This window comes from Brienomyrus brachyistius, chromosome 13, assembly GCF_023856365.1.
Source record: "Brienomyrus brachyistius isolate T26 chromosome 13, BBRACH_0.4, whole genome shotgun sequence".
NCBI classification, from domain to species: domain Eukaryota; kingdom Metazoa; phylum Chordata; class Actinopteri; order Osteoglossiformes; family Mormyridae; genus Brienomyrus; species Brienomyrus brachyistius.
Genome location: NC_064545.1, coordinates 26231941 through 26256866, shown reverse-complemented (window position 1 = coordinate 26256866; position 24926 = coordinate 26231941). Strand labels below are relative to the sequence as shown.

Here is a 24926-nt window from a genome sequence, read left to right as displayed (position 1 = left end):
CAAACCCAGGAAGCTCCGGAGCTGGCGGATGTTAGCCGGCACAGGCCAGTCCTTGACAGCGGTAATTTTGGCCGGGTCTGTAGCCACCCCCTTTTCACTGATCACATGCCCCAAGAACGCAGTTTCTCGGCGGAACAAATGACACTTGCGCGGGTGCAGGCGCAGGTTGGCGTGCCGTATGGTGGTGAACACCCCCCGTAGGTTCCCCAGTGCCGTTTCGAAGTCCTTAGCGTGCACTAAAAGATCGTCCAGATAAACCACACAGCACGAACGTGGAATGCCCCTTAAAACCCTGTCCATGAGTCGCTCGAATGTGGCCGGAGCGTTGCATAACCCGAACGGCATCACTCTAAACTGCATTAGTCCGTGCCCAGTGGTGAACGCCGTCTTTGCCCGCGCCTCCGGAGCTAGTTCCACCTGCCAGTAACCGTTCCGCAGATCCAGTGAACTGAACCAGGTAGAGCCGGCAATCCAGTCTAGGGCCTCGTCAATGCGGGGGAGTGGATATGAGTCTTTGTGTGTCACCGCGTTTAGTCTCCGGTAATCCACACAAAATCGCCACGAACCGTCCTTTTTCCTCACCATCACCACCGGTGCTGACCAGGGACTGGAAGACGGCTCGATCACCCCCGCCTCCAACATCTCCTGCACCTTTTGCTCGGCAGGGCCACGCTTGGCCAGCGGTAGTCGGCGCGGCCGAAGGCGGATTGGCTGCGCGTCACCAGTGTCGATGTGGTGCTGGACTAGATTGGTGTGGGTGCAGTCCTTCTCGTCAACTGCGAAAATGTCCATGAAACTGTCCAACAGCCGGCGCAGCTCGAGCTTCTGGGCTGGATTCAGTCCCTCGCAACTGCGTTTAAACAGCTGATCCACTGCTTGCCGATCTGGCGACAGTCCCGTACGCGTGGCACCCTCGGCCGACTCCGAGGGCCGTTCGCAAGTCCGCACCGGCAGAAGAGCCCCGGAAGTATTGCACCCTGGCTTGTTTCCCGAGCCGTACAACCCCCCGAGCAGTGTCCACCACCGCGCCCATCCGTCGCAACAAGTCCAACCCCAAAATGCACTGGTCCTGAATTCCCCCGATAAGGAACGAGTGTCCAAGAGTGAGTGGGCCCACCATGACCTGCACTGTCCTCCTGACTGGCATAGTCACTCTCTGTCCCGTAACCGTAGTGATTCCCCACCCATCTGTCCCCTCGTCCGCAACAGAGTCAGTATCCGCTAAAAGTCCGGTACGGATCAGCGACACGGTGGAACCGGTGTCCACCAAGGCACGACATGGCACGCCGTTCAGTTTACAGTCCACATAGAATCCGTCCTGACCAGTACGCGCACTAAATCCACAGAGCGGGGAAAAGGGAGTTGAGGCGGGTGGCGGCTCCCCCTCGACGCCACCCCGTCTTAGTTTAACTGCTGCTGGGGCACGTGGTCCAAAGGCGTAGGAGCAGGGCAATAGCGAGCGATGTGCCCCAGCTCTCCGCAGCGGAAACACCGACGTCCTGACCCCGGCGTGACGTTCGGAACTCCAGTCCGCTTGGGCGGCTCCGTTGCTCTGCAGACCCTTGCATTGTCGCCGCTCGCCTCGTAGGACACCTGCCGGACCCGTTCCGCCGTGGTGGATGCTGTGCGCTTGTCCGCCAGGATGTGCTCGGCCCGCTCAGCCACGTCCACAGCCTGCTCTAGGGTGCAGGGTGCGGAGAGCCGCACATATTCCCGCAGCCGCTCCGGCCGAAGACCGCGTAGGAAGGCCTGTAACGCTAGCTCTTCCTGGATGGCCACCGGGAAGTCTGGATGGCCCCGCTGTGCCAGCTGTCGAAGGTCGGAGGAGAAGGCGCCTAGTGTCTCACCGTCGCGGCGTTGCTTGGCAACTAGCTGGGCACGGGCGTCCTCCAGGCAAACCCGCTGGCCAAACCGGCGCTGTAGGGCACTCTTGATGGCGGGCCACGAGCTCTGTTCGTGCGGCAGGAGATCGTCCAGGACCCGCAGCGCCTTCCCCTCCAGGGTTAACGCGACCCGGACCGCCGTCTCTGCCGAAGTCCAGCCGTTGAACTCCGACGCCAGCCGCACTTGGGTCAGGAAGGAGTCCGGCGGCTCATCACCCTTGTACGGCGGAAGTTTCACCGTCGAGCCGCCGGGCTGTCGGGGCCGCTCAGTGGCGTCATCTTCTGCCGGCCCTCGGCGCGCGCTCAGCTGCCGGAAGGCTGGGCCAGCCGCGCTAGACCCCACCGGAGGACCCTCAGCTGTCCTTTGATGCTCTGTGCCCCTTGGAGTCTTCTTCTTTGGTCTGGCTCCTTCTAGCCGCTGGATGAGCTCTTCGATTTCCTCGAGCGTCGAAATCTCCATGATCCCACTTCTGACACCAATGTAGCGTTTTCTGGGTTTTCGCCACCAGGGAGTAATGGAGACAGTCGAGGAACTTTGCTTAACAGGAGAGAAGTCTCCGAGCTTTATTCCATCAGCAAAGAACAGAACAAAAGCACAGCCAAGGCAAGCAAAGGGCCATAAGCTTACTTGCTCGCACTCTTCTTACACACAAAAACCCTGCCCAGATACACAGTACTACCGAGGATCCCGTCCACGGTAGCCTGTGTGCGTTTACACAAAAACCACCCAAACACATTTCCAAACATGCCAGAACCCAATTACATTAACAAATACTAACAACTTCCCCCCCCAAACAACACAAACAACAACAACAGGAATCACAGGTAAACAGATTCTCCCCCTCGGTGGGAGCAATGCATTATGGGTGCCGCCGCCCCCTACAGTCCAACTCCGTTACACTATGTTATGTTCCACTATCTCAGGTAAAATAATTAAAATAGCATACGTTTAAATCCATTTATTTGATAGGACAGAGCAAAATACTGCCTGATCTAGGGGTGGGGGTTGGGGGTGGAGGGGGGGTTGCTAGTGAAGAACCGTTGTATGGCCAGATAGTCCGTAGCCGCTCCCGTAGTGCGGATCAGACTAGTCAGCATCTTTGGCTTATTATTGTTTGGGGTGGGCACAACTGATCATCCCTCTGGTTTTAATTGGTTAGTATTGTTTTTTTTTCTGTCAGCTATAGTTATCTGTAAATTTGGTCTTGACATTGACTCAGAGTAATCTACCGTTTGTACCTGATTATGCACTCTGTTACTGTAGTTATTACATGAAATAATATTGGGCAGAATGTTCACAATCTTGAAATAGTACTTTTGCCTCGATTTCTCTTAATTTGTGTTATATGTCCTAATTATATTTTTGAGGAAAAAATTTATTTGTGACACTTTGAATTTGAGAATTTGATTGAATAGAACTGAATAGAATTTGATTAGTTTTTTCTCCTGGAAGGAAAGTTGACTTAATTATTTAACAGTGTAGTATAGACTTAATCCGCATTGCCCCTAAATATACCTTATTATTATTATTATTAGACACATGGCTTTGTGCTTCCTGCTCTCTCGCCCCGCCTCCAACCAGACACTATAGTCCGCTGTTACCGAGGATGGCATTTACAGCTAGAGCCGCTCATTCGCACGAAGGACAGCGCGAGCGAGGCGGCACGTGAGAGCTGGCGGGGATCGCAGTTGTAAGCAGGCACCTTACCGCCTTGTTAACTCACTCAAACGGATACTTATACAGTATTGAGTATCTTTAAAGAAGATTCTACAGTCTAGTCTGGATTTATTGACAGAAATTAAGGCAGAGCACGATTTTTTTTTGGGTGGGGTTGAAACGCTGGGTTTCTGTAGGTAAAAAAAAAACATGAGTCTATATTAGCGATGGAATTAAGAATTAACGCAAAAGAAATATTAAAGGGCGAATATTATCTCTGAGTTCGGAAAATGGATATGGAAAGCTACTCTCAAATCTGAAGGTGACAATATTTGGAAGAGGAAATGCACACAGGTGAGTTTGAGTAACGGGAACGCATCGATCACTGGTATAAATAAACTCTTTGCATGTATTCAGAGCATCTGCAATCACATCTGCTACTACTAATAAAGTTGCATCTGACACAGATAATTTTAGTGTTGCATTTCATTCTCTATTTCATTTTTTCAGCTGAGCTACTTATTTCACTCTTCATGAGCCTGGTTGTATGGTTTCCAAACAACATTAAGTTAAGATCGCCACCTGCTGTAGAGATGGCGTAGTCCTTCCATCCATTCATCCATCATCCATACACCCATCCATCCATCCCTTTCCAACCTCCAACTGCTCATTTTGGTCACAGTCACTGGGAGTGGGGGCACGGACATAGGAACTGGGGGATGTGTAACCCCACATATAGGTAATTTGGCTTCATTCATCCCCCCCAATAAATAGACCTTGGGATTAAAATTATTACATCTGAGAAATGTTTTGGAGCATTTCTCAAATGACAATTAATATTTACAACAAATGTAATTCCCATACCAGAATGTCACATCTGCCAAACAGAAAATAATTTCTCATTTTTTTTCACACAAATTTCCAAATGTTTTAGTACTTATATGCAAATGGATTTGTACGATTGCCATCATTTGGCACAATTTTCAGTTGCTTTTGTCTTGTTGGTCAAAATAGATTATGTAGTTTCCCACTGAAATAATTGTACCCAATACTATATATTTAAGTGATCATGTTAGCTACTACATACAAAACCAAGCTTTCAAGATGATTTAAAAATATATCCTATAAATTGCAGTGAAACGGCATTGTTGTGTTTTGTTACATGATTTTTGTTGTTCTTGCATTGCCGTTTTGCGGTCTTTGTGTTATACAGTGCTGTGTGACTTCTTTTGCTATTGTACTCTGTCTTGACATCTGAAGAAGTTACATGTTCGTGCGAGTGCTTTCTCCTGCCAGTGAACTTTACATACTGTAATGTAGAGCCTTGCAATGTTGAAACTGGTGTCTTTGACATGAATAAGTATCAGTTTGCTAAAGAAAAATTCTCAGTCAGTGACAAAGAGAAAGTGAAAACCGACTATCATTCAGAATGTCATTGACAATATATCTAAACAGTTTGAGTCTCATGGTGAAAACGATTCACATTGTAGCTTTCAATTTCATGGTAGTGACTGATTCATTGGTGGAATTATTTGATTTTTTTGCCTTGCACCCATAGTCTCCAGAATAGGCTTCAGACCCCCTGCAACCCGGAATAGCACAAGCCATTAATGAAAATGGATGGATGGATGGATGGATGGATGGATGTATTATTCATAACAATATTTTATCTGTGTTAAGTTTACTTTGGAAATAATAACAATAAAGCGTTTATTTCATCAAGTTTCAAATGTGATGACACATCCACACCCAGCAATCTCTGTGTTTTAGATGATTGACAAGCAACAGATGAGCAGCAGTTCTGCTAGAAATGTGTGAAATTTCAAAACTCTGATCCACTTAAAATGAATCTGTGGGAAACACAGTATGCTAAAGATGTTTATGTTTTAATTGGCACACACAGAAAATAAACATTCAGATGATTAACAAAAGAAAGCTACTCAATAATCCACATAAATATTACCTAGAACTGTAAGGCAGGTTATTTTTAACTGGAATAATTTGTGCTCTGGATGGGGTTGCAGGAACCAAAAAAACAGTAGTAAACTATTTTTAAATTGGAGCACGTAAAAAGTTAGATATGTACGAGTAATTGTATATAATAATGTAGTGGCAATAAGGTGGCTCCGCATAATGGATCCTGGTAGTATTTCCTGGCAAGCTAGTGAGCCTTGTATATATCCCCTATGTATGTCTGGTTGTAAATAGCTGTTCAGTGAACCTGACTGTCGTTTGTGCCCTTAAATGTGTTTATGCTCAGCCCTTGCGTGTCTATTTGTAATGTGTAGTTACACTCCATGTGTGTGACCTACAGTACTGTGTTCTGTGAGACCTACATTTCACCGTTATGTGTGTTGGATTGTGTTTGTTAATTGTGTGCATTCCTTTTAAAAACTACAATTAAAGAGCCACTTTTAATTTCCTGCTGCTGCGATGCCTGGGTCTGTCTAACGCTACAATACATTACACTAATATTCTGTAAATAGGTTGTTGATTTATTTTTCTGTTCTGCCACAGACCTGAAGTCAGAAGTGGACATTCATTAGTCTGATCCTTTAAAGTAATCATTTTTTCTTTTGAAGTAAAAACCCTAAATGCTGATCACCATTGCAGTCGTAACATTTTGGTTAAGGAACTCTACTGTGGCAGGAAGCCTAAATAGATTTTTTATGCTTCTCATCAAATAATTTATATGGTAATTTTCTCATATTGACCTTTTTCTCACGCCCAGCCAAGGCTGCGTTTGATCGCCTGCAGTAATGTGTGTAATTGTGTCTGATGAGGGAAATGCTGATGACCCAATCTAGATGGGTTTTGCTCATTTAGACTTTGGTTATTTCCAGGTTATGCTTGTTGTCCATTTTCTTGGTCAAGACAGTTTCTCAGACATCTTTTCTGCACTCATTCTATTACATGCAAAATGTTTTGCATTAATTCCCACAAGTCGGATAAGCAGAACAGAAGTGTATTTTTCATTATGTTATGAATCATTTTGAATATTTTTCATTAGGTTGTGAATCATCTTTACAATGGGGGTTTATAATATGTCAGCTAAACTCTCTATAAATTGCAATTTTAATCACAGTAAAAGCTCTTGTGTCCGACATTCAAGTAACTGGCATGGTCAAGTAATTGGCACAATTATAAAATAATAGTATAAATAATAAAAATTAATAGTGACAATAAGAACTAATAATAATAACTAATAGCATTAATAAAAAATGATGCTAAACTAACTACAATAAATAAATAAAGCTTGGAAAATTTCGGGACCTGGGAGGGGGGACAAAATGCGGTTTCCGAGGACCAAGATGAGAAACATTAAGTTGGGGGGTGGGGGGGGGGGGGGGGGTTGTGGGTTTAGTAAAGCTGGCAAAATAATTATGTGACACATGGAATATGTGAAACGTGGACATATACCCTCTACCTAGGGCTATTCTTACTCTTATTCCAGTTAAAATGTGTCCTTGAAACAGTCACACCCAAGACATTTTTATTTTAATTGGGTGTTTTTTTGTATTTTGCACCTAACATGATTGTTTGTCCAGAGAGTGTGCTTTGTGTGCCGCTGAATCTGCACAGCATAATCTTCTGATACATATGCAGGTCATAATGGAATGTGGTTTTGTTCAGCATGTGGGATATTTTTATCTGCTGACAAAGCAGTGTCTTATCTGCCAAGACAGTGCTGCAGCTGGGAATCCTGCTCCGACATACTGTGGCTTTTCACTGATAGTATGTGCGCAGTGTGGCTCTGCCAGTGATTGCTTCGTATTTTGATATCTCAGGCCTACAAGCCTTATCCCGTTTGTTCCTCTGCTAGCATCATGAGCCATTCCGCATTTGAATGCATGAGAGTGCAGAGCCCACAGTTTCCATGCAGGGTGATTCATATTGACGGTACTCCCAAATGCTTGTTGGGGAATACCTAGTGAAAATCATATTTTTTTACTGTGGTTGTATGGTACTGATTTGGTACCTTGTGATTTAAATTGTGAACTAATCCATAAACTTCCTGTCTCTCTGTCCATCCGTCCATCCGTCTGACTATGCATTGTACAGGTCTGGTTCTGCTTACACTTGCATTCATTGGAAGGTCAGCCTAACTGCACTTATGTCTCGTTAACTTCTTCACATTTGTATAATTCTAATGTGCTGTTTACCTCATTTAACTGTCACTTTTGATAATAGCATCTGCTAAATAAATAAATGTAAGTGTATCTGTCATCACCAAGGTCATAGAAGCCAGATGAGTAATCAGAATGAAAATGGGAAAGTCCTCTGGAAGTAGTGTGATGGTTGTACAGTACATCTCAACCAGGGGCATTGGAGGGGCATGGATACCCTGCCAGATTCAGGGGGCCCAGGACTTGACAGGGGTCACAGTAGGGGCATGGATACCCTACCAGATTCAGAGGGTCCAGGATTTGACAGGGGCCCTCGAATAGGTCAAATCTGGCAGGGGGCCCAAGGTGACATTTTATCAGGGGGCCCAGAATTTCCAAGTATGCTCTTGCTTGTGAAATGTGCTATAAATTAAAGATGAAGTTTATAGTAATATGGCAGATATTCCTTGATGTTTGATGTATTCAGTTCACTTATTTGTCCCAATAAAAGTCAAACATTATTATTAAATATGTTTTATTACTTTTATTTCCAGCTTGGGTTCTTCTGATTCTGATTGAAGAAGGATTTGTACTGGCACAGAAAACGAAAGGTTTCTGCCCTATTGTTATTATGTCAACAATAAATATCTGTTTACTTAGTTGTAGCGGTTAATCCTTTATAGGTATAATGTGAAACCATATTATTTTTCTATAATAGCACTTTACACACAAATAGTTGATGCATGCTAAAATGCTATATTGTGAATTTTTTGCTAAATAATAAACAACCAGACAGGCAGTATCTGCTCCAATAATGTGTTAAGTTGAAGGATCTCTTGTGCTAATAATTTCACTCATTTCTTCAGGACTGCATAATGTGGGCCAGACAAACAAAAGTGCGGGACAGTGTGGTACCTGGATCCAGAATTCAAATGGAGGACTCTTGACCTCTCCGAATTATCCTGACACATACCCCCCAAACAAGGAATGTGTTTTCATTCTGGAAGGTACAGTATATGTGTACAAATATATGTTCATAGAACCTTGTTTTAGTGTCAGCTATATTCTGCTTGCTTAATGCAAAACTGAAAGACATACTTTTCATAACTTATTATGGAGAATGGGCATATCCCCCAAGCAATAAAAACACTTACCTTTACCAAAAACTATTCTTTTTGGCAAATTGCAAATCAATCCATCCGTCCATCCATTTTCTATACCCACTCATCCTATGCAGGGTTGCAGAAATATTCATAGCTGTAATTAACAGAAGACAACCAGAGACCACAACAATGGAAATTATTATGGAGATGCCGAAATATGATTTCCAGATATTCTGAATTCCATAGACTTAAATATACTTCTGCTTTGTATGACTATGATGCTGAAGGAAGGTTTTTGATTTTGATCTTCCCAGCATTATGGAATTTTCTGTAAGAAAAAGGGATAGCATTGACTATACATATTAGATTCATTTTTATAAATAAAAAATAAATAAACAGAATAGTTGAATTAATGAAAGAAGTATCCCAGGCAATATAGCAATCCAAATGTAAGACCATTGGTAATGACAGCATACCAAGGCATGATTAATTTTAATGTGAGAGATTGAAAATAACAGGAATTATGTGAGTCAGAGACACAAAAGAAAATGCAACACACCAGTTTATACATCTTGCAAGAATGAGAAACAGGTGGAACTAATAAACACACAAAAAGCCAGATACCTATCTTTCCTTTATGAGTCAGGGTGGTGGGAAGAGAGGTAAATTCATTGGGGCCTGGCTGTGCCATCCTCAGTGCTCAGTAGTCTTTGGGGTTGTGGCTTCTGTTCACAATGTATACTTGTTCAGGATCTCGAAAGGTGAGTGAGGCAGGTGGGTGTCTGACAGCTGTCAGTCTGCATCTTGCGGTCAGATTGCACAGTCCTTGAGTGTTTATCAATACCAAGAACGTAAGGAACATACTTGTGTTCTTGGCAAGGGCACTCTTGCTAACTTGCCTCCCAAGAATGCAATGGGATGCAATGAATCATGGGATTGTTCTTGTTGGCAAGGATTTAACTGATGCATCTTTTATAGTCGGGGCTGTGCAGGAAAGGGGTTTTTCCATCGCTCGAACTTCTGTTCTTGAGTATTGGAATTGAACTGATTGGACCTGAGCAATGGGAGATTTCAACAAACAGGTACATGAGAACACAAAAACAGTGAAGTATACATATTGATAAACAATCCATCTCTCCCCCTTCCCTGCTCCAGGGAAAGCCAGGTCAGTTGTCTTCTGCAAGCAGTAATAATTGATTGCCATCTGGATGTTGTTGGGCTATTGTTGCGGCCCAACCCCCACCGGGCAGTGCTTACTCTAAGCCCTGCACTGCCAACACCACCGTGAATCTTCCAGGGCTCTGCTGTCACAAAGGGTTATAGAATGAATATAAAGAACAAGAAAAACTCATAGGAGAGGATTCTGAAGACAGTACAAAGAGACCAATTTTACAATTTTCCCCCTTTTTTATATACTTTTGTCAGTAGCTAATGTGATTCTGTTGACCAATCATGAGACCACAGCCCCTTCTAATGGTAACATAGGACACGGTTCCCCTCACCAGTGCAGCATACATCTTTGCTGTTTCAGCTGAATCCCTGATGTGAGTTCAGACATCAACTCACTTAACACCTGAAACATCAACACCTTTTTTGTTGTAGTGAGGATGAGTTATGCGTTTGATCTGGTCAGGCAGTGGGGACATTAGATTACATGTGGTCCAAATCATTTTGTAAGTCTGTAGTTAAATTTAACAGAATGTAAATGAAGTTGAATTTAACTGTAGGAAATTTATTTTTATAATGGAGTTTCTGTTTCAATATACTGCTGTAACAAAGTAAGGAATGAGCAATTTGAATTAATGCACATTTTTTAAAAAGTAAAAAGCAAAAATTAGTGCACCTTCATATTCAAATCAACCTCAAAAAAAGATATTTGATGAATTCGTACCAAGGGCATAGATTTGGCTGTGAGTGGTAGGGACATATTGTAGGAATACCGTGTGCGTTTAGGTGGGCAGGAGGTTGGAGGCTGATTTGGTCCCTACTAATGTTGAAAACAAACCTATAGCATTGCATGAGATTTGGAGATTTGCATACATATACTGTGAACAACATATTACATTTGTTTTCAAAGCACTTAATTAAAGCACTGAAACTCCCCTCAGATGCATTCATATTTGAAATGTTGCATTAATATTGTTTTTTCCCCACTTTTTCTGGTATCTTCCATTGTTCTTATTTATTTATTTTTTCACTTGCATTATTCTATAAATGTCCTTCACATTCAACTTGTTCGACTTGTCATTATATGTTAAATTAATAAATAAACAAACAAATAAATAAATAATGTTAAGCATGATTTAAATAATGAAATCCTTTTCAGCTGTTGAAAGATGTTGAATTACTTTTTTAATTTCTTATTTATTTATGTATTTATTTTTGAGGTGCAAGAAGGAAAAAGCAACATGTGGCATGTTTAGCTGACCAGTAAGACTTCCTGCACTTGTTTGATTGCTTTGGTGTTAGAATGACCCAAACACTGACCTACCCACAGCCCTACCCCGCCAGAGAATTGAGCTGACCTTTGATGAGACCTATTACATTGAACCTTCTTTCGAGTGCCGCTTCGACTACATTGAGGTACGGGATGGTCCCTTCGGTTTCTCTCCTCTCATCAACCGCTTCTGTGGACCCAGCAGTCCTGGCATGGTCAGATCCACAGGGCGTTTCATGTGGATCAAGTTCAGTAGCGATGAGGAACTGGAAGGGCTGGGTTTTCGAGTCAAATATGCCTTCATAGCAGGTAAATAAGTAAATTGATTAATAATTCCTAATTGATTAAATTTTCACTTTATGTACAAATACAGGAAGATTGTAATACAACATGGGTAATATATATGCCTGTCTGTATGTATAAAAAAACAAATATATTTTTCTATTCTATTCTATTCTATTCTATTCTAATTCTGTTGTCTTGCAGATAATGTGATGCGATTAAAAAGGTATAATTATAAAACAAGGTATACTGGTCCAATCTGTGCTTCAAGTGAAATGCTTTAAAACTTTTGGAAAATCACATATGTAATTAATCAATCTTCTGTACACAACAATACAAATCAGCCTGAGGGGTCTTCATGACCATAGATATAGTGTAGTTGTTTACACATCGTTGTCTAAGTGCAAAATATAGTCATAATGTTTATTTATATCATCTTAGACCCTGACTTTCGTCTACACGTTGGGGATATCTTTAGCCCAATTCCTGGTAAGTTCCCTCGTGCTTCATGTGTCTTTTAATAAAAGTAATGCATTTATATAACTCAACTTACATTGTTATTATTATTCAGAGGTGGATAGTTCCAGACAAAAATCTAGACCAAGACTTTGTTTCAACCAACCAATTGAGTACTCTGTGACTGTTTCTTTTTGTTCTCAGCTGGTTGGTTGGTCTTGGTCTGGATTTTTACTTTCTGAACCTGAGATATCAACCACTGTTATTATTATTATTTATCAAGAGTGTACTGGTGCAAGGTCAACCTGCTATGCAATGACCTGCTAATTGAAACGTTAAAATAATGATGCATTGAAGTTTCCTAGACATACACTGTTCAAGAGAATAAAGACTGCGTGTTTTCCTCATGCTTAACTTCTGTTCTCCCTCTTCTTCTCTTATTTTCCTCTTTTGTTTTCTGTTCTCAGATTGTCAGTTTGAACTTATGGGCTTTGATGGAGTTATCCACTCCAGCCAGGTGGAAGAGGAAGCAAAGATTAAATCTGGCAGTGCAGTAGACTGCATCTGGACTGTGCGTGCCCCTCCCAGATCAAAGGTGAGCTTGAAGGTCATCCTAAAATAAGCAGGACCTCATCTGTGTGCCTTGTAATAAACACTGCACTCCAGACACTTTTTACTTATAACAGAATACACTGTTGCAGTGACAGTTTCTACCTGAGGGTTTTTCTAGAAGCTGATAGCAGCCACTGGCCAGGCATTGTGCCCTGAGTCAGCGTGATTACTCTCTTCTCTACAAAGGTGCATGTTTGTTTCATGTCTACATTTCTGAGCAGTCAGGGCAAACATTTTTCAGTCATCAAGGCATCACTCAATAACATTTGTGTATTGTATGAAATGCCAAATGTCTCACTCAGTATTTTGTTTGCTATTTTGAGGACTGTTGCCAAAATGTCAATGATAATAAAAGTATCTTATAATGCATTGCTTTTTTTTACAATAAAAATGGATTACCTGAATATTTTCACCCCCTATTCTGCAGATCTATCTTCGTTTTATGGAGTACCAGATGGAACACTCAAACGAGTGCAAGAAAAATTTTGTGGCAGTGTATGATGGTAGCAGTGCCATTGAAAACCTGAAGGCCAAGTTCTGCAGTACTATCGCCAATGATATCATGCTGGACAACGGTGTGGCTGTGGTCCGCATGTGGGCGGACGAGAACAGTCGACTCAGTCGATTCCGGCTGCTTTTCACTTCATTTGTTGAACGTAAGAATTTACATCTACTGATTCTAACACTTTCTTGAAATGCAGTGTACAATGTTTGTGCAAATTCATCACATGTAAAAATGAATCATGAGAAAGAGTTAGTCTGATCAACCGTGAAACACAGGCAAAAAGCTCCCAAGAATGGTTAAAGACAAAACTTAGGAACAATTCCATAGTGGCCAGTACTGAGTCCAGATCTGATTCCCACTTGTAAAGAGGTCTGAAAACTGCAGTTAGGTGAAGTCATCCTTCAAATCTGGGAGAGCTGGAGAACTTTCTTCTGTCCAAAAGGTGTCCTACCAAATTTTAAATACAGGTGTCGGTAATAATTCTATGTGTCAAGAATTTTGTCAGTGTCATTCTCTTCCTTATATGAAAATCTATGTTCTGTAATAAGCTTCTGAATAAGAAGGTTCTGTAATATTAATAGTAGTAATTCTAGTACTGTCAACTCCAAATTTATTTTGCAGTTGAACTAATTTGTGAGATATTTCACTGAACTACATGTTCAGAATAGATGTATATGTGTATTCTGGCAGACAGAAATGACTATGAGGGCATCTGCCACAATGCCTGCACCAGTAATTACAGCGTGTTGTGTTTTAGGGAGTAGGTAGGCAGGACTAGAGTAATAAGCAGATTTAAAGACCAGCTTGGCATCCCATACATAAACTAGCATACTGTTCCATAATCTAGGGGTTTTGTATCTTCACATGTATGTCATGTGGTTCTGTTCTATTCTATTCAATCAGTTTTAGTTATTATGTAAAAATTACTTGGCAATATGTGGTTCCTTACATTATGTGGACTGTGTTAATTACATACGCTGTGTTACAGTTACTGACCTCTAGAGTGGCTTGACATTGGTTTGATCACTTTTATCTCGTTTCTTGTTTAATCTTTTGACAGCATCACATCTGATCTCTATTCCTTTCTTCCAGCTCCTTGTTCAGATGATACTTTTTTTTGCCACAGCAATATGTGCATTAATAACTCTCTTGTTTGCAATGGAGTGCAGAACTGTGTGTATCCATGGGATGAAAACCAGTGCAGAGGTAAGTGACTCGATAGCTGCATCATCTTCTCTTTCTGTTGTATTTATCAAAGAAAGCTATTACTATTGTCGTTGACTAAAACTTTTGCAGATTTTTCGTTAAATGCTAATCTTAAACTTATCAGTTTTTAGTAATTGAAATGAGGTGTAAAGTTACATGTGACTCTTACATTTATTTCATTTAACATATGTGCACTTTTTTTTCATTAGAAAAGTCCAGCAGCCTTTTAAATCAGATCATCCGGGCACGTGGAACTGTCATTGGAGTGTCGGCCGGCATTGTCTTGGTGCTGCTTTTTATTTCCATCGTGGTGCAAATGAAGCAACCACGCAAAAAAATATTATCCCGCAAGCCTCCATTGCATAAGGCAGGCTTCCAGGAGGTTTTTAACCCACCTCATTACAATCTTTTCTCTTTGCGGGACAAGGAGATGTCCTCAGACCTGGCAGACCTGTCAGATGACCTGGAGAGCTACCATAAGCTGCGGCGTAACTCTGTAGCCTCGCGATGTATCCATGAGCACCACTGCGGCTCACTGGCCTCCAGCCTTAAGCCAAGCCAGGCCGACCTTAGCTCCATGGAGCTGTTATACCATAATGACTTCTCCCAATCACAAACCCTGCGGACACTCAATAGCACCTATAAGAAGAGCTGTTGTGTCTACAAACAGGCTCATGACTGTGCAGAGAATGTCATTGAGGATCGTGTGTTGGAGGAGATCCCCTGCGAGATCTACATGCATGGCAACAAAAGAGCTACTAGTAGTAAACATTGTATTTCCATGGACTTTTAGAAGAAACAAGTCCAGATTCTCACCTTTCTTACTGGTCAAATGACAGAGAATCTCATACAATAAACTGCACAGTCTGTCTCATTCATTTAAATGCAGTACAATGATGTTAAGGTCATTAATAAAGTGGCCTCTTTGTGTATGAAAGATTTTTGTCTTACATTGTTAGATTCAGTTCCATCAGTTTACCTGATTTTAATATTATGTCTTTGTGATGCTATTATACTGAACAAGACTGCTTGACATATTGCTCCTTGCAATAAGTGGTCTCAAAATTACAAAAAAGACGCTTATGGTAGGACAGTTGTCTGTTGTTATCACATACATTTATCTCTCTTGTTTTATTTTAGTTATTAAATTATGTTTGCGTATAAGGTGTTTTAATCTGTTTGTCATTATGTCATGTATGATCTGTAGATGGAAGTACATTTTACAACTTAAAGTTATTCAAAGAAAGTTCCTCACATAAACCTTCTTGAAAAACACAGTAGCTCACCTGCTTGTCTTTATTCCTAACTTCAGTGCTCTGTATCCCATCAAGCTCCAACAGTGGTTCAAGGCAGCGTTTCATACTCTGGTCCTCAGGGACCCCCAGATGGTTCACCTTTTTGTTCCCTCCTAGCTCCCTGTGTCTAATGAATTCTCTTGATCTCCCCCTTATGTTTTTAGACATTCTATTATTTTACATGCCACTTTTAAGTTGGTCCACCATTTCAGTACTGACATAATGCAAGGAACATAATTTTTAATAAAACAAAAAAAAATAGATCATATATTTCAGAAAGTTGGGTTTCAGTGCAAAGCAATTGTCTTCATTGCTTCCTGATTTTTTTATTTTACCTTGAAGTGTTGTTTACAAAACCATGCTGTTTGCAGCCTTCAGCAGGAATGACGTCTGGCATTTCATTAAAAGTAGCTGTGCCAGTTCTGCTGCATGCACACTGTTTATTCAAAACCTAAATCATTTTCAAATGATGCACCACTATTAGATATTGTACAATTATTTTTTTCCTGGTGCAAGCAATCTCCCAGTAGGGATGACATGGACCACAAAAATAACACATTTCATAAAATTAGACATTGTCAGAAACACTACAGTGCAGAAATAATAATACAATATATTATAATGATTTTAACATAGATGGAGACAAATATGCATATCTTGCAGGAACACTATGCATAGTGGGTGCAGTCATCAGGTAAAGCAGATGACAGTACTAGAAAAATAAATTATACCAAAAATGTCCCTGGTAAAAAAAACTCTTCTAGTAATAGAGCTACTTCTCCTGATGCCAACAATAATCCCTAATTAATTGTAGAAATTACACCAGAATATGAGCAGACAACCAGGAAATGAGAATCAGACACCTCCAACAGTGAAAGTGTTTCTAAAAACGACAGTGAAAGGGCCCAAACCAATTACAATACAGGGACAGGCTCACCATAAGGTTACATTTCATATATATATATATATATATATATATATATAGGATGACAACACTGAAGCATTTAACACAGAAACTCATTTCCAGAACTCCACTCCCATAGGTCCCTGCACCCCAGAAGCTGATACAATGCTCTGGAGCAGATCACTGATATAGGGGGAGATATGATGAATGGGCAAGGGAAAGGAGTAGACCTCCAACCAACCGAAGTCCAATCTGAGCCTTCTCCTTTAAAATTGCAACTGCAGTGATAGAATCCAGAACATAACAACACTCTAGCATAAACTATTCAATGCCCCTGTGTAACACTGAAGGAAGACTTTGGACCAAGGAAGCTAAATATATGATAACGACACAAACATCTGAATACAGACAGTAAACATTATTATTGTATTTATTATAATAACGATATATTAGTCGGCAGACTAATTATATAAATAAAATGTTTTGTGCACATACTGTACTTTATAGTGGGGGAGGGGCTGGGGAGGGGGTGTTGTGTGTGTGACGCAGAAGGTTAAAGTTGACGCATTGCGTATGAGGTTTTCGGCCGGCTCCTCTTTCTGTCCTCCTGCGTTTAGCAAGCCGAGAGTCCACCTCTTAGCTCCGCCATGGCTAACGTCGCGGACACCAGACTGTACGACATCTTAGGGGTTTCCCCGTCCGCCTCTGAAAACGAACTGAAAAAGGTATTGATAGGTGGCTTTCTTGTCCGGAGCTCTTTAGCTTAAGTCACTTTAGTGACAAAGCCAGTCGGCTAGGTGGTTAAGGAATCGGGGAAGGGGGCATTTATTAGCTGGGCCTACGCATATATTGTGTAGGGCCCAGGTGGAAAAGCTAACGTAAAGTCCTGCTTGCTTAGCTTGCCGTTTTTATTATTCCTTTTATTTATTCTTGTTCATGTTCTTTGGGGGTTATTGCCGCTTTGTGACTTGGTTTCGTGGTAATACGTTTTTTGTATTATTTACCTTGCACGTCTCGTTTCAGAATGTAGCATTTGGTAGCTAGCCTGCTAGCCCCCGGTTGTACTGCGAAGACCGCTAGCAGTGCGTTTACCGGTTGGTGTTTGGTTTGAAGCTGGTGTGCTAACTAGCATGTTACTTCACGATAAGCATTGTTGGTGGGATTATGGGTTAGCTTGCACACATTTAATGATGTTACCCAAGTCTAAAAATTAAAGCAAAAAAAGTTGACGAGGCTGTGATGAGCTTGTCTCAATCATAGATACCAAAACGTTTCTCTAAATAATTTAGCTGAGCTTTGTTAACACGTACAATCATGGACCATTTCGATATTCAACTAAGAATGTTATGAAAACTGATTTGGAGTTAAGGTGCTGTGGTTCTCAGTTACAGTAGATCATGGCGTTAATAAATGGACCCTTATAATAAACGTCGTTTGTAAACTTATTGTGTTAATCGGGTTTATTTAGCGGTTGCGCTTTTGACTGGAAAAATATTTTGATTTTATCTGTGACTCGAACTCGGTCACCCAAGAGAAGACATTGCTATTCTAGAACATATTTCGGACACTTTTGAAATGCATATGTATTTTTCATTGTAGGCATACCGTAAACTAGCAAAGGAATACCACCCTGATAAAAATCCAAATGCTGGAGACAAGGTAAGCAACATAATTTCTGAATGGCTCTTGTTTTTGTTTTTAATTTATTACCAGCATCTACAGTTAAATGTGAAGCCAGTGTTTAGTTAACATTGTCTAAAATCTCCTTGATGATGCATTGTAATTAAAGGTACTGATTTGTGTTGTAGGTTTAACGGGTTAAATATTAACCTGGTAGTGGAAAAACCGATCAATTTTTTTTTTTAATTTTGTTGATTATGATTTGAAGTGTGCTGCTTAAACCGGCTTAAGCAAAAGTTATTAGAGGAAACATCAGTATTACTTGGTGATTAAATGTACCCATTTATATGATCTTAAAACGCCAAACTAATTCTATCATCACGTTGTCTTTGGTATGGGGCCTCTTCACAAAGTCATATTAGAAGTGTGCTTAAATTAGTGTCTAATTTTCATCTTACACTGGGGATCCTCATTTATTTATTTAAATTCTAAATTGTAGCAGTGCACATTCTGATAAGTAGGTTATACTAATAAATATAGAAGGATTGTGTTTGTTAAAATCGTAATTGTTAGTGTGTTTGGTTTTTGTTTGTTTTTTCCCTAAAAATCCAATATGATATTGAGAGGTAGATTATTCACGTGTGTTACAGCTATCAGACCTTTGTTTTTTTTTCCTGAGAAGTTTCCTTCCAAACATGAATTAGCCCAGCTTTTGTCAATGACTGTTGTTCTCAATTCAGTTTAAGGAAATAAGCTTTGCCTATGAAGTGCTCACCAACCCAGAGAAAAAGGAGCTGTATGACCGGTATGGAGAGCAGGGCCTTCGGGAAGGCGGTGGAGGCGGTGGAGGGATGGATGACATTTTCTCACATATCTTTGGAGGCGGACTGTTTGGGTTCATGGGAGGACAGGCTAGAAGCCGAAACGGTGGAAGACGTCGGGGGGAGGACATGGTCCATCCACTCAAGTGAGCTATAGGCAGTTTAATTTCCTGTCATCTAATTGATGTTTGTCTTGCTTCTGTTTCTCCCTCCCCATAAGAGATGGCATCTGCTCATTAAAACGCCTTACCATAAAAATATTCCTAACTTTTTCATGAAGGTCTGGTGTAAATCAGAACTTAAATTAATTGGGGGGGGGGTGCATCAGACTCGGGGATATCTGAACCAGCAAGTTGCTTCTCGGTTCTCAGAAGTGCACCTTCCAATCAACCAGGGACTTGCATGCAGTGCTATTGTTTTGAAGTCTATATGCCTGTTGTCTATTGGAGGAGCCTGCATGCCTGTTGTCTATTGGAGGAGCCTGCATGCCTGTTGTCTATTGGAGGAGCCTGCATGCCTGTTGTCTATTGGAGGAGCCTGCATGCCTGTTGTCTATTGGAGGAGCCTGCATGCCTGTTGTCTATTGGAGGAGCCTGCATGCCTGTTGTCTATTGGAGGAGCCTGCATGCCTGTTGTCTATTGGAGGAGCCTGCATGCCTGTTGTCTATTGGAGGAGCCTGCATGCCTGTTGTCTATTGGAGGAGCCTGCATGCCTGTTGTCTATTGGAGGAGCCTGCATGCCTGTTGTCTATTGGAGGAGCCTGCATGCCTGTTGTCTATTGGAGGAGCCTGCCGTGTCTGGCTCTGTGCTCTGGAACCAAATGGCATTTTATTCTGGCAAAAGGTTGCACTAACACCATTTAACTGTGCTAGTGATATTAACATGTACTTGAAATGAATTATGCCAAAAGTGGTTTGTATTGATTTAGTATTGTATTGATTTAGTACATTCTAGTAAAAAAATAAAAAATTCCAAAGAAATCGCTCCTTACATTAATTTGTTTGCATTACATATGTGAGTTTTTACGGCAGTGGAAAACCGACACAAAAGTAGTACCATACTTTCGATACTTTGTGGAAGTACCGAAAGTGTGGTACCTGGTGCGGTGGAAAAGCGCCCTTAGATCAATGTATATCGAATACAGTGACGTAAAATATTGTGTGTTTTTATAGCTATATCGCCCAGCCCGTGTGTGTGTGAGACATATTTAACGTTCCCCGGGTTACGATGGTCTTTGTATCATATTTTGACTTTTTGATGGGTATGATTATTCAACAAATTACTCGATATTCAGCACTTTATTATGAAATAGCCTTATGTTAATGATTTTCTGAAAATATAGTTTAATGTAAGTGTTCTAGGCATGCTTGCAGTAGGCTAAATTAAGCTATGATCGGTTTTCTGTAAAAATGAAATTTTGCCTTGCGACAGGTTTATTGGAACGTGACCCCATTGTAACTCAGGGGGTGTCTGCAGTGTAAAAGTTGTATAATGTGTATTTTTTCATTTGTTAGGTATTTTAAAATGCTTATGTTTCGATGTTTCTCATTTTAAATCATCTGTGTCCTGGACAGGGTTTCTCTTGAAGATTTGTATAATGGAAAAACAACCAAACTGCAACTAAGCAAGAATGTTCTGTGTAACACTTGTAACGGGTATGTAAAGACGTGGCATTTTGTGCTAGAAACACTGTTAAATTCAGGCTCTGGTGCTTCATAAAAGTCGCTGTGGTGTTTCACTATGGAATCTTGGCATGAATGCTGGGGGTCATTAGTTCTCCTGCAGTGCATAGATAATGCAAGTATTACTTATGGGGTTTATTTTTTTTTATTATTACTTTTTTTAAATCAAATAAAGGTATTCAAATTTTCCTAAACAAATGTTTTAAACTTGCTGAGAGACATGTCTGGGCAATAAACCAGTTATATCATGGCATGAGAAGCTTTTTGCTTACCTCTTTAACTAGGAAGCTTAGTCAGGTAGTTTTATACGAACTTGGTGAGTTTGTATTCAATGTGGTCAATGAATTATGTGTGAGGCTGTATTCCAGGCCTGCCCAAATCCTTTATCTCTCTGACTTGAATGTCTCATTGTTTCCTTCACAGCCAGGGGGGTAAGACCGGAGCTGTTCAGAAATGTGTGGCGTGCAGGGGTCGGGGTATGCGCATTATCATCCGGCAGCTGGGTCCTGGTATGGTCCAGCAGATGCAGTCTGTCTGTACTGACTGTAATGGTGAAGGTAAGATTGACTGCTGAAATGTAGATGCTTTCTAGAGGGAACGAATTTTTGGGTCATATACAAAATTTCAAACCTCAGAAATCATACATTGTTTACATTTTGCCATTGTCATTGTAGTAGAATGACCCCGACCCCTAAGTTGAATCCTGTTTCGTTACCCCTATAGGTGAAGTTATAAATGAAAAAGACCGTTGTAAAAAGTGTGAGGGGAAGAAAGTGGTGAAAGAGGTAAAAATCCTGGAGGTTCATGTTGACAAAGGCATGAGACATGGTCAGAAAATAACCTTTGGGGGGGAGGCCGACCAGGCACCTGGAGTTGAACCTGGAGATATTGTCCTTGTCCTGCAGGAGAAGGAGCACGAGGTAAGGTTATATATGACTGTAAGCCCTGCATTCATTTTCATGTAAGCAGCCAGAACCTTCTCTTCGTGACCTGGATATATTTCAGTTAAAGCTTGAATTGGAATTCTAAACCAAGACTTGGAGAAGCGCCAAGAGTTCCTGTATTTCTTCCACATCAGTTTATAAACGAAACATGTCATTGGTGGTGATCATCATGCGGGAAAGTCCAGCTTGTGCTGGCAGCTCTGCACAGTTGTCCTGAGCTGTAGATTTATACTTGTACTGGTAATTTATTGATCAATGCCATTAGTTTGTCCGATAGAATACATTAAATTGGAACGTCAGGGTGATGGAGTCGGTGCAAGGTTTTCTTTCCTTGTCACCGACAGACTGAGCCTGCTGCTGCATATTTAGAGGAAAAACATGTTGGTTGCACCCAGGCCACTGTTTAAAGTGCAAGTTTTAAACCTTTGTCATTGTCCTTAGCGAGAATTTTTGGAATTTAATGATTATACAGCAAGTTACTTTTCAGCTACTACAGGACACCATTTACTCTTACCACACCCCAGCATACACACTTGTGCTATAGATTATTATATTGTACATGTAGTAATCCAACTTCACTTGACCAGATGCATGACTGTTAATAACCCTGACTACGTATCTGCGCTGGATATCACCGGCACGCCACGCGCCTTTTAGGCGGAGCCTGCGTGTCCGTTATAGCCGAACACAACTACAGCTAAAAGCGGCCCTGGGGGACCAGTTGTTTGTCTGTTATAAGCAAAATTCCGTTATGTGAGTCCACTATATCCGATGCTTTATCTGCATGTTCATAAAGGCGAACGGCCAGGACCAGCGGACCTCGTCCGTTATAGACGATATTCCTTGATAAGCGAGTCCACTATAACAGGATTTTACTATATATATGAAGCAAGATGTACTAATTTGACTGGATACAGTGTGGTTTATACAAGATATAACTTTCTATGTTTGAACTTTCTGCTGAATGTCTTAGATTCTGATTTGCTTGTTGTGGAATATTTGTTTCCTCCTAATTGAACTGTGGCTTTAAGGCTTAAAGCGTTTAACGTTTCTTCCAGACATTCAAAAGGGATGCCAATGACTTGCACATGACTCACAAAATCGGCCTTGTTGAAGCACTTTGTGGATTCCAGTTCACACTGAAACATTTAGATGGCAGACAGATTGTTGTGAAGTATCCTGCCGGTAAAGTAATTGAGCCAGGTATGTTTGGCACTGATGGCCTCTCTGTGATATTTCCCCCCCTTTGTTGCACAAGCGCTTTCCTGTGAGGGTTGCCGTATTAAATTGGTCATAATCTATTAAATGAATCGTTTTCCCACAACACTATTTGCTTTGCAGGTTCTGTCAGAGTAGTGTGGGGTGAAGGTATGCCGCAGTATCGTAATCCTTTTGAAAAGGGGGATCTGTATATTAAATTTGAAGTGGAGTTCCCAGATAACAACTGGATCAGCCCAGAGAAGCTTTCTGTGAGTATTTTAGGATGCTTGCCCCCCTGAAAAGTAGATTTAAGGTTTTTTTTTTGTGCTAATAATTATAAGCTTGTATGGTTTACTATATTTAATTTGTTGGTGTCTACTATAATTGAAGGATTCAAAAGCTCTGTCATTTGCAGAAGCACAATGACTTACTTGCATACCTCTGACTTGATCAACATAACTCTAAAGAACAATAAATAAAAATAGCAGTGAACATAGACGGCTAAAGCATCTTGCCTGAGAGTGTTTCCTGTTCTCCCTGCAGACTTCTCATTTTTATTATTAGTGTTGTGTGTACCTTTACAGTTGATATTGCCTTTCATTAGCTTATTTATAGTTACACATTGTACTGTGGAACCCCTGATTTTCTCCTGTTGTATAACAATTTAATTTAATTTCAGGAACTGGAGGACTTGCTTCCTGCCCGGGCTGAGGTGCCCATTGTCTCAGGAGATGCAGAGGAGGTCGACCTCCTGGACTTTGACATGAGTCAAGGCACTTCTGGCGGACATAGGCGGGAGGCATATAACGACAGCTCAGATGAGGAGAGTGGCCACCATGGACCTGGAGTCCAGTGTGCCCACCAGTAGTAAAATCCCAATGCACAGGAAATGGATTTCCAGATCTTTGTGGCTTGAATTTAACATGTTTAACTTCTGCAACTCCCTGTACCTTTCCATCAAATATCTGGTGCTGCCCCCAGTACACTTGCATTCTGTCTTCTCTAGGCAGTCCTGAACCAATTTAAAAAAAGTTAGATTAAAAAAGTTTTTTTTTTTTTTTTTTTTTGGTATGGAATTAATTTAAACGTTTGGTACATTTGAATGATTCGTAGAGGACAAACCTCACTATCAGTATAATTCACTTATTGGTTTTCATTTTGTTTTAAACCACTAATTTCTCCAGTAGATTTTTAAAATCCCCTTTGCATTTTAAAATGGGGTGGGGTAAACGTGTATAAAGTGGAAGCAGTTGTGAATCTTCATCACTTGGCCTCAAAGCTGGTATAATGTTTCAAACCTGTAACACAGGAACAAATTTATAGCATTAAGTGGGGGGGGGAAATCTATGCATAAATACTTACCAGATTTTGAAGCTGAAAGAAATGTTCAAAATTTGAGCAACACCGCATGTCATTTTACAAAGCAAAGCCCTAAACATCTTTTTTTTTTTTTTTTTGCTGTACAGTAAGTGCTGTGGCATAAGCCGCACAATATTAGCAGCTTCCTTTGAAATGTGGGTGAGAGAGAACCTGTATGCTCATTGGCTGCTTGGGGTTTATTCATTCTAGTCAGTGTGCACTTTTTAAACCAGCCCATATGTAATTGACTAAACCTGTTGTCGTTCAGCTAGCTCTTCAAATGCAGCGGATATTTGCTGCTTCATGAACCGCACCACCCATCTTTATGTGCACTCATAAAAATGGGCTGTTTGTTAGAAATAAATTGTCATAGTTTTCAGCTGTTATAAGCAAGTCTGTGCAAAGCTATCATTTGTTCTCAAAGCTGTTTAAACCGACTCCAGCATCTGCTTTGAGTGGAGATAAGCCAGTGTTGCAGTAAGCTTCTGTCCTACTTTGTGTTTTTCCTTCTTTCCTTCTCCCTTCCCACAGCTTTTGTGTAGTGCTGACCAGTTGCTTGACCAAAATTGAGCCAATAATGTAAATACTGTTTTTTTTTTTTTTTTTTTTTCCTTTCTCTTCAAAGGAGGATGTCAATGCTGCTGTCATATTGTGTTCTCCTCCTCAGCATAGCGGAATGCTTGCATTCATTAGCCCTGGACATATCCTAATAAATCAGATTGTTACTGAAAAGTACATTGTCCAAACTCTGGACACCTGCTGTTGAACATTTGAAGATATTGTAATTGATTTCTGTGTTGATGCACATGTTTGTTCATGTTACTTGTACAATAAATTGTCATGTGTTAATTGA

At 41.0% G+C, this 24926-nt stretch overlaps 2 protein-coding genes across 2 annotated transcripts; both read left to right on the top strand.

Annotated features, from left to right (window-relative positions):
- The first annotated feature begins 3529 nt into the window (after positions 1 to 3529).
- On the top strand, positions 3530 to 15496 carry LOC125706235 (neuropilin and tolloid-like protein 2). Its single transcript, XM_048972819.1, has 9 exons — positions 3530 to 3894; positions 8201 to 8257; positions 8513 to 8653; positions 11247 to 11495; positions 11910 to 11957; positions 12392 to 12519; positions 12964 to 13192; positions 14134 to 14247; positions 14457 to 15496. The coding sequence occupies exons 1-9, from the start codon at positions 3885 to 3887 to the stop codon at positions 15038 to 15040; spliced, it is 1560 nt and encodes a 519-aa protein (XP_048828776.1). The 5' UTR covers positions 3530 to 3884; the 3' UTR covers positions 15041 to 15496.
- A 1514-nt stretch (positions 15497 to 17010) lies between these two features.
- LOC125706237 (dnaJ homolog subfamily A member 2-like) lies at positions 17011 to 24926 on the top strand. The gene is made up of 9 exons (XM_048972821.1): positions 17011 to 17171; positions 18046 to 18105; positions 18807 to 19033; positions 20463 to 20543; positions 20994 to 21127; positions 21294 to 21490; positions 22573 to 22717; positions 22856 to 22983; positions 23394 to 24926. The coding sequence occupies exons 1-9, from the start codon at positions 17094 to 17096 to the stop codon at positions 23580 to 23582; spliced, it is 1239 nt and encodes a 412-aa protein (XP_048828778.1). The 5' UTR covers positions 17011 to 17093; the 3' UTR covers positions 23583 to 24926.

Coding starts and splice junctions, on each gene's coding strand:
- LOC125706237 (XM_048972821.1), top strand. CDS start 17,094: ATGGCTAACGTCGCGGACACCAGACTGTACGACATCTTAGGGGTTTCC. Junction 19,034..20,462: donor GACATGGTCCATCCACTCAA/GTGAGCTATAGG, acceptor TGTCCTGGACAG/GGTTTCTCTTGAAGATTTGT. Junction 22,984..23,393: donor TCAGCCCAGAGAAGCTTTCT/GTGAGTATTTTA, acceptor ATTTAATTTCAG/GAACTGGAGGACTTGCTTCC.
- LOC125706235 (XM_048972819.1), top strand. Junction 11,496..11,909: donor CAAATATGCCTTCATAGCAG/GTAAATAAGTAA, acceptor ATATCATCTTAG/ACCCTGACTTTCGTCTACAC. Junction 11,958..12,391: donor TATCTTTAGCCCAATTCCTG/GTAAGTTCCCTC, acceptor TTCTGTTCTCAG/ATTGTCAGTTTGAACTTATG.